Source organism: Actinia tenebrosa, unplaced genomic scaffold (genome assembly GCF_029948245.1).
Source record: "Actinia tenebrosa isolate PJP-AT-01 unplaced genomic scaffold, QUT_ActTen_1.0 PGA_scaffold10__47_contigs__length_13832649, whole genome shotgun sequence".
Lineage (NCBI taxonomy): Eukaryota > Metazoa > Cnidaria > Anthozoa > Actiniaria > Actiniidae > Actinia > Actinia tenebrosa.
In genome coordinates, this window is record NW_028292570.1 from 3,745,005 (window position 1) to 3,754,432 (window position 9,428).

Here is a 9,428-nt window from a genome sequence, read left to right on the forward strand (position 1 = left end):
AACGAACAAACAAACGACATGTTCAACCGTTAAACAAAGAAATCATAATCTAGGGAATGACTCGTGAACTGAAATGGTAAAACAGTATCCCCAAGCTAAAGGTCGACGATGCTTTTGAACAGTCCGTCTTGAGGCATAAGGATTATGCGAGGTTCATTTGATTGCTTTTGCGCTATTTCAAAGGCTTTGCGGCATCACGTGACAGGAGGCATAATAATAAAGTCGTTTACCCCTGAAAACTGAATTCGCTTTTATGTAAACTATATTAGACCACATTCAATTGTTCCTGCCTCCTGTCATGGCTGCCGCCACGTAATGGTGCAAAGGCTCTTGTTAGATATTTTAATTTTTTCTTTCATGTACAAATAGGACGATATTCACTACTCCAAGTCCAACTGCTACAGAAGCGCGTTCCTTCTTCTGTTTGTGACATTCCCCGAGACTTGTTCACGAATCCTGGCCATTCTACCACCAGCCTGCATGAGGCTTTGCCAAGACAGAAATGAGCAAAACTGCACTTCCTATCTTAAGGTAGCCACTGCCTTACATCTGCTTACCTCTGTTTACTTTATCGATCCCTGGTTTTCAAACATTCCCAAAAAAATAAAATAACAAAAGACATGGCTGCCATGTTGGATGATATAACTAAAGAGATTAAGGGAGAATCTTTTGTTAAATTCATCCAACATGGCGGCTGTGAAAACCATTAATAAGCCACAGTGATGTTGTAAGGTCTGACCACAGGGGGAGGGGGAGGGGGTGGCTGGGGACAATGTACCATTTTCCCGCCAAAACACACGCGTGCGCGTATCATGTTAAGAATTTCCCGCCACATCCACAGGAATCCCGAATGAATTGACGAAATCTGGTGTATAGATAGGAGGTGCAGAGCTGTAACTTGTATTCCTATTCAATGCAAAATGCAAAAACTACCAAATGAACAGACTTTAGATTTATTATCTTTTACACAAAAGAAGAAGAAGAAAATAAATAAACAAATAAGAAAAAAGGGAAAGAAAAGAAAGAAAGAAAAAGAAGAAAAAGAAAGAAAAAAAAGAAAGTGTACGATTCTGTAGTCTTCTTAGTCAAACTTTTGGGGCAGCGTTCGTCCTCCGTCGCCCGGCCCCTCGTTACGCCCCTGATAAAGCCCTGATAAAACTCACGCGTTTATGGCGTCATGTTACATTACTTTACTAGAATCCCCGCTTTTACATATTTTGTTCAAAGGACTATTCCTATTGCGTTACAGGCTGACTACAATCTAAACTGCTTCGATGATCAATACAACAAATACGTAAAGTACGCGTACTTCGGATCCGTCTACCCAATCCTGTTCCCGTTGTTTACCATCTTGATTCTCTATCTGTTTTACTACCGGAAATACATCAAGCCAGGCGCTCCTCCTCCCCAGCAGGAACAAAAACACTTGGCAATTGTCGATGGCATGAAGTTTGTCTATGAGAACTACAGGTAAAGTAGAGATTTTACAATGACAGAGCGTATATTCGTGCAATCTGATTGGCTGACAGCTTTGAGCAGTAAGAGGATAGACGCAAAGAGTGATGCTTCCCTCGCTCACAACGCTTGCTTGAAACCGTTTTTAACTGTTCCAACATGTATGAAATAAGAATCAAGTAGCTAGAGTTGCACTCGGTAACGCCTCGTGCGACTCTTACGCTTCTTTCATGCTTAGCAGCCTTCCGCATGCATCCAAAACTGCATATACGCACGCTAAGCATTGACCATTCCTAATCATAACATAGCCACGATGTAACGCGCGCTTTGATTGCTTAAGAGCGTGCATCCAGAAATGGATGGTGCTCGCTGACGCGATTGAGCAGTGCGCGCTAAGTAATGAGAATTTGAATTTTTTGATCAACAAATGCATGTTTTTCACGGTTATGCTATGTTATAAAAGCAATGGTCAGTGCTTAGTTGTGCATATATCCAGTTCTGGGTGCACTTGGGAAGCTGCTTAAGCACTCAACAAACTAGATTGACCATTCCCTAAATATATATCTGTATCAAAATATATACACCGCATACACTTAAGACTAAAGGCCTGTTTCACGTCGAAACTTTAAGCTAAAAATTGTGTGCAACGGCATTAAGAAATAAGTTTACGGGGGTGTTAACAATAATAATAATAATAATAATAATAATAATAATGATAATAATAATTATAATGATAAAAATAAACATTTATATAGCGCCATTTCCAGAAGCTCAATGGCACTTTACAAAATCGCTATAAAATTACATAATATAATGTTACATGGCGTAATGTTTTCTTCAACACACTATCATCCGCCATGTAGATGTCGCCTGCTCGCTGGTAATGTTGGCACACAATTTTGATTGTTAAGTCACTGGGACATGTCGAAGAAAGTTTCAAGAGAGAAATATTACACGGCGCACGGTCCTGAAACTTTCACGACACAAGTTTTTGTTGCAAGAGTAGAGCGCAGTTCTACTTTTCTTGAGATTTTCTCGCGAAGAAAATTTCACAAAGCTGGTGTTGTTACTCAGTGCTTTATATTCTTCTCCTTCAGTCCAAAGTGCTGGTATTGGGAAATCGTTGAGATGCTGCGCAAGTTGATCCTCACTTCTGGTCTGTCACTCATTGGATCTGAAGGACGTACCTACATCGGGATGGCGGCCATGGGGTCTGGGTTCTACGCTGTTGCGCATGCCCAGGCTCGTCCAATCCCTGATAACTTTGAACATCTTCTGCAGCTGGCGTCGTTGGTCGCAACCTTCTTTAATCTGAGTGTCGGAGTTCTTCTGAGGATACCAAAAGTGATGGAGAACTATTCTATTCAAGAGGACAGGGATTCTGTTGGTGTGACTGTGATCCTGGTCATGGCGAACGTGACGGTCACTGGACTACTTGTTGGTGAGAAATACAGCTGTTTATATTATTAAAAAGCGACGACTAAACAAAACACCGAATGGAAGAACAAGTGAATGAAAGAAAGGCGAAATAGAAATAAAAACGCGAGGTAAAAAGAATGGTGAAAGCAACCAGAAAATAAATGGACGAAAGAAAGAAGGGAGAGATGAAGGAAAGAAAGGTGAGAACGAGTAAGAAAGAGAGGAATGCAGGAAGGAAGGTAGGAAGGAAGAAAGGAAGGAAGGAAGGAAGGAAGGAAGGAAGGAAGGAAGAATAAAGGAAGGAAGGAAAGAAGGAAGGAAAGAAGGAAGGAAGGAAGGAGGGAGGGTGGGAGGGAGGGAGGGAAGGAAGGAAGGAGGGAGGGAAGGAAGGAAGGAACCAATGATAGAACGAACGAACGAACGAACCTAGTTAGTTAACAAGTGAGCGAACGATAGGAATGATAGAATGATAGATCGAGTTTCAGACCATTACTGAGGAAGGTAGACTATCGATGGTAAATTACCTGTATTTCATAGTTAACTCTAGCTAAGGCTTGATCTTGTCAGTAACACAACATAACATGATAAACTATTTTAGATTGGATCACTTATCAGTTAAAACATTATTTTTTGTGTAGCCCGCTATATGTTCTCACTTAGTCAGAGCATAATATCAGTCATTAAGAATCCCCAGTGCACGTGGGAATGCTGTATTGGAGTCGTTCTCTCTGTCCAGGAGACTGGCACTGATCTAAGTGAGATTGGTGAAACCGCTGCCACCAATGACTACAAGGTTGATTTGCAACACACCGACACAATGGTAAGTGTAGGTTGACGTCATTTTCTACTAGGGTGAATATATTCTCTAGTAAATTGAATTTTTTCAGTATGACGTTTGCATGATGGCGTCATTATACTTCCATTACCAAGATGCTTCGCGAATTTTCTTTCTTATTCAAATTTGTATTTCCTCATGAGAATAGTAAAACAATTGGTGCTATTTAACGGAACGAAAGAAAGTGTGCAAGGGAGTCTGGTATGATGATAATGATTTATTATTTATATAGCGCCCTTTCTATAAGAATATAATCAAAGGCGCTTTACATTGAGTTGTGAATGACAAAATTGCTTTTATTTAATTTACAAGCATGAGAGATGGTTAATATGAAGTGTAGGCACTGAGGGTGGTCAATGCCAGGGTTTCTTTACGTCCTCAGTGGTTCTTTTACGTCCCTCCTATGTTGGTTAGTAATGATGAGTGTGGAGAGATGGGACCGCCATTTAAAGTGGTCATCCGAGCCACTTGAAAGTCTAACCATTTTCAGATGTAATTACAAAGGCAGCACTATCTTCTATTTTAAGACCCTGACCTCCCGCACGAAAGTCCGATGCTCAACCAACTGAGCCAACCGGTTCAGTTATGGTTTTGCAATACTGCAAACCCAGAAAAAGGACAACAAAGCAATCCCGAAAAGAAAAAAACATTTTTATCCGTTCAACCTAATTTCAAATATTTTGCGTTTTTTATATTAGTTTAACAATTAATTAACAAAAATTCCCCCCCTCCTCGCCACGCCACTGATTCTGCTCTACAAATACTAAGTGTTCTTTAATGATACTTTTAGGGTAATGGTGTTGAAGATGTCGACGTATTGGAGATGGGTATCGACAACAAGGGAGCAGAAGAAGAAGAAGAAGTCAAAGCCAAAGAAAATATCTACGACAACGAATCCTACACTAGCTCTGAGGGAGGCAAGAAGTCTCCCGAAGGAGCCGAGAGTGACAAAGATTCGTATGAAGAAAATCCTGGCGAGAGACAAGAACCTATAGGCGAAGAACAGCTTAAGGAGCCATCCGTCCCACTAGCTCAGGATATGGGGGACCGGGATAGAAAGAGTCCTAACGAAGGAATAGTGAATGAAGGAATGGAAGGAGAGAGGCCAGAGACGCTGGATCCTTACGATGTGGAGTTGAAAATGGCAGGGGATGAACAACAGGCTCATGTCAACATCGCCATCGAAGACGAGAGTGTCGAAGAAACTAAATTTTAATTAATCTAACGGATTCGGGTATATATAATCTTTTAAAACTTTAAGGATTTTAAGTAGTATAGGAAATCGCACGATCTCGAGCACAATTCGTAATTTATAGGTACGAGTGGTGTTTTGAAAGTTTTCAAAATTGGACGAGCCTTTATGGGAGTCCAATTTGAGAACTTTGAAAACATCACGAGTATCTATAAAATCCGAATTGTACGAGAAGATTGTGCGATTTTTTGTTTATAATACGCTCAACAAAATTGAGCAACTGGACTCTACAGAGTACAATTTTGGGTTTAATTGTACTCCTCTTGTCCAATCAGAGTAATTTGGCGAGTGTATTATAAACGATTTAATCGTACTCGTCTTGTCCAATCAGAATCGAGTAATTTTGTCGTGCGTGTATTATAAGAATTTTAATCAGTAGGGTTGAACAAGTGTAGCTCAGACCTAGCTGCCCCTTGGCTATATGTACATGTCAATAGACGATTTCCGAGTCACTTGATAAAGAAACTATCTTGCTACAGTACTGCAAGGGTGGATCCAGGGTAGTTTACGTGATTTCCGTAAACTACTCAATTTTTTTCAAAGCTACACATTTCTTTCTAAATAATGTCAAAATATGTGTATTACATTATTCTAGAAACTTCTAGAAACAACTCACTTGGTTGTTTTTCAGTTAATTATTAAGGAAAAGTCAAACAAAAATGAGTAATCTCGTCATTTCTGCCGATTTATTACCGATTCCCGCAAAAATTTTCGGGTTTCGGATATCTCCGTCGGTACGCATCGGAATGCTATCGGAAAACGATCGGAAAACAGCCTTTGTCAAATAGAACCTCAGGGGGTGAGCGTGCGTAGTTGTAGAGCTAGGCCGGTGTGACGATCGTAAACTACTCAAAGAATTCTCTGATTGGCTGGAAACACATTGATTGTTTTGGAAACCACTCAAACCCTTTTCTGATTGGCTATCTACTTTGCAAACTACCTCATAAACTACCAGCAAAACTATAAAAAGCTAGACCTACCCCCGTTGGGTCTCTTTCGTTCTTATGATTAGAGTCATAGACTTGCTTTGAACGAAGGAATATTCTACAATGCGTGGCGACCCGATTTGCAGGAGGGAGGACTGTTCTCCTTTCGACATTGGCTTGAATTTTAAAGAAATTGGCTCTTCATCACCACAAGATAAGCTGGGGTTCATTGAGAGTGTGTGGAAACCAGGTGAGATTTTTGATTTCCCACTGTCAATAGAAAATAGAAAGCCTCGTAAGTTTGTCTTTGAATGGCTTAGAAGATATCCCTGGCTTGCATACTCTAAATATCTCGATGGAGCATTTTGTTTTCCCTGCGTTTTGTTTGGAGTAGAATCTGGTAGAAATGCTCATAAATTAGACAAGTTGTTGAAGTCCCCACTCACATGTTGGACTTCAGCGGCTTCGAGACTTACAAAACACGCCAGCGGTAAATGTGAGATGCACAATTTTGCTGTAATTGCCATGGATAACTTTTTGAAAACAATGAGGCAGCAAGAAGCGGTCCCAGTAGATCAGCAGTTGAATAATATTATTCAACAGCAAATCGATAGAAATAGGACGGTCCTTAAGTCTTTGTTTGAAACGATAATTTTCTGTGGGCGAAACAACATAGCTCTCCGGGGTCAACGCGATGATGACCCAACAAATGCTAGTCTATCAGGAAACTTTCAGGCTCTGCTAGAATTTCGAGTGCAGAGTGGTGATCAAATACTGCAGAATCACCTGGAAACTGCACCCAGAAATGCAACTTACATTTCTAAAACCATCCAGAATCAGATGATAGAAACAGTAGGTTCTTACATTTTAACTAGTTTGTCAAAGGAAATCAGAGACAGTAAGTTTTTCTCTGTTATGGCAGATGAAGCTGCAGACATTTCTAACAAAGAAAATCTTTCATTTCTTGATTCAAGAAATATAATTAGAGAAGAATTTATTGGGTTTTCTCTTTGTGATGAGGGAACAACTGGAGCTGCCATCAAAGATAAAATACTTACAGCAGTAGCAGAATTAGGACTTTCTATGGACGACTGCAGAGGCCAGTGTTATGATGGGGCAGGAAATATGGCAGGTTGCTTGAATGGAGTTTCAACACTTATAAGAAATGAATTTGACAAAGCAATTTATGTTCACTGTATGAACCACAGGCTGAATTTGTGTGTTGCTGACACATGCCAACAACCACTTGTTAGAAACATGATGGATACTGTTAAAAGAATTTCTGATTTTTTTAACAATTCACCAAAGAGACAGCAGTATTTGGTCATGAAGGTTAAAGAGATAATGCCTCAAGCTAACCATACTGTTCTGATAAATGTATGCCAAACAAGATGGATCGAAAGAATAGAAGGAATGGACAGAGTTGTAGAACTTCTTCGTCCTGTTGTTGCTACGCTTGAAGACATATCAATGAACAACAATGATCTTGGAACTGGGGACTGGAATCGACCTAGTAGAAATGATGCACAGACCTTACTGAATGCAATAACTTTTTCATTTATTGTTGCTATTGTTATTGTTAGACACATGTTAGATTTAACCCGACCTCTCACTGTCAAATTACAAAAGAAAGCAATGGATCTTCTCAAGGCAAAGGATGAACTTGCACTTTTAAAGTCAGTCTTAACAGAGATGAGAACTGACATTGATGCCAGGCACAATGCACTCTACCAGGAAGCTGTCACTTTAGCAGGTCAAGTTTCAGTTCAACCAACCATGCCTAGAGTAGCTCAGAGACAAGTTCACAGAGCCAATGCTGCAGCCCAAAACCCTGAAGAATATTATAGGACAAATTTAACTGTAGTTTTTCTAGACCATATAGTCCAACAACTGAACAACAGATTTCAAGATGATGTGTTTGTTTGCTACAGAGCACTTTCAGTTATTCCATCAATTATGCTGGCCACTGGTATTGTTTGGAAGGATAATGTATTAGCCTTTTGTGAACATTATAGGCAGGATATACCTAATTATGCAGGTTTACAAGCAGAACTTATTCTGTGGGAGAGAATGTGGATGAGGAAAGATGATCTAGGAGAGGAAATCCCTGATAGTTTAGAAGGGACACTTGAGCACATTGACAATGTTGCTTATGCTAATATACATACCATACTTCAAATCCTTATAACTATCCCTATGTCATCTGCTTCTTGTGAAAGGTCCATTTCAACCCTCCGTAATCTTAAGAACTACTTAAGAAATACTATGGCTCAAGACAGAATGAATGGACTGGCACTGATGCATTCCCACAGAGACATGGACTTAGATCTTGAGGAAATAATAGATTTATTTGCTACTTTAAATCCTACACGAATGAGAATGGAGAATATCTTACAGTAATATTTTATATAATATTTTTTGGACCACCACTCCAGTGTTCTTAGAGTACTTGTGAGTTATGTTCCATCTGGATTAATAATTATCTGATTTTTAATCCTTAAACTGATGGGGAACAGTACAGGAACAAGGTGGAATTTTTAAAAACTTATTCTTTTCTGAAATCTATAATATTGTTCACTGGGTTTTAATTAAGCTTGAATGGTCTTTACATATTCTCAACTGAACTCAGCAATGAATTCATCTATAGTGGAACACCTCAATCTAAATAAGGTAATGTATTCATTTTGTATAATTTGCTAGTACATGTAAATTCTAGTACACTGATATTGTGACTGTATGTTCTCTATTTTTCATAAAGTATTCAATTTGCTGCAATGCCACTTTTCCTTTAATAGCATATATTTTGCATTGTACTTTTACATACTAATACTTTTGATGTCATTTTTTTCACATGATGTCCTTTGATGTGCTAGATTCTTCAACTGAGATAAATCTGTACAAGGATCTTGACTGCAGACAGCATGCTATGGTAGATGTATCCTTTTAGGCAGTTTATAACTAATAGGGGTATGGTGGGTTGGGTATAAATTCAGAGTAAACTACTCATGTCCAAACCCTGGATCCACCCCTGGTACTTGGACGCTCCAAGTATGGGTTTCCTGTATAACAATACTATTGTAGTGGCTTCATTAGCTAGTTTTCACTATTACTCTTTATAGAACTGATAAGTGCGTTCTTTATGTGTAAGCTTCGAAGTTAGTCTGCATAATCATTTACTGAAGCTAGAATATAAAAGTTTTCTCGCGGCCCTTGATTAAACCCCACGATGCACCACGTCGATGAGCGTTACTTTTCTTTTGAACTTCGAAAAAGCGAGATCTAGTCGTGCGCGCAACATTTAGACTGTCTAAAACAACGCAACTTTTAGATCACAACACCTTTGGGTGCTACCATATATACACATACGCTTTTAATTTGTATAATATAATCGCTTTTCTGGTATTTACTCAAATAAACCATAATTGATCACTATCATTTCGTAGTGTTCCATGACTGTTTGTGGGGATGGGTAATAAATTGGTACATTTTTAGGGGGGAAGGGGGGTTGGGGAGCGGATGAACTCTGTGTCTTACCTAACCA

General features: G+C 39.3%; 2 protein-coding genes across 5 annotated transcripts in view; both read left to right on the forward strand.

Moving 5' to 3' along the window:
- The window catches only part of LOC116293842 (uncharacterized), a 21,122-nt gene extending 15,546 nt beyond the window's left edge, over positions 1–5,576 (forward strand). For both annotated transcript variants that reach the window (XM_031701326.2, XM_089026534.1), the window contains 5 exons: positions 370–531; positions 1,250–1,470; positions 2,553–2,896; positions 3,513–3,694; positions 4,500–5,576. In XM_031701326.2, coding sequence (XP_031557186.1) covers positions 370–531; positions 1,250–1,470; positions 2,553–2,896; positions 3,513–3,694; positions 4,500–4,925 — 1,335 coding nt within the window. In that variant the 3' untranslated portion in view covers positions 4,926–5,576. The remainder of the gene's footprint in view (positions 1–369; positions 532–1,249; positions 1,471–2,552; positions 2,897–3,512; positions 3,695–4,499) is intronic.
- A 139-nt stretch (positions 5,577–5,715) lies between these two features.
- Positions 5,716–9,322, forward strand: LOC148912793 (52 kDa repressor of the inhibitor of the protein kinase-like). Of its 3 annotated transcripts, none has more exons than XM_089026536.1 (3): positions 5,716–6,137; positions 6,810–8,557; positions 8,761–9,322. In XM_089026536.1, exons 1-2 carry the CDS (start codon positions 6,011–6,013, stop codon positions 8,285–8,287), a joined length of 1,605 nt encoding a protein of 534 aa, XP_088882662.1. In that variant the 5' UTR covers positions 5,716–6,010; the 3' UTR covers positions 8,288–8,557; positions 8,761–9,322. The 3 variants fall into 3 exon arrangements, with proteins under 3 accessions (XP_088882662.1, XP_088882661.1, XP_088882663.1); XM_089026537.1 differs by having other exon boundaries at positions 5,997–6,137; positions 6,908–8,557; XM_089026535.1 differs by having other exon boundaries at positions 5,716–8,557.
- Positions 9,323–9,428: the final 106 nt, after the last annotated feature.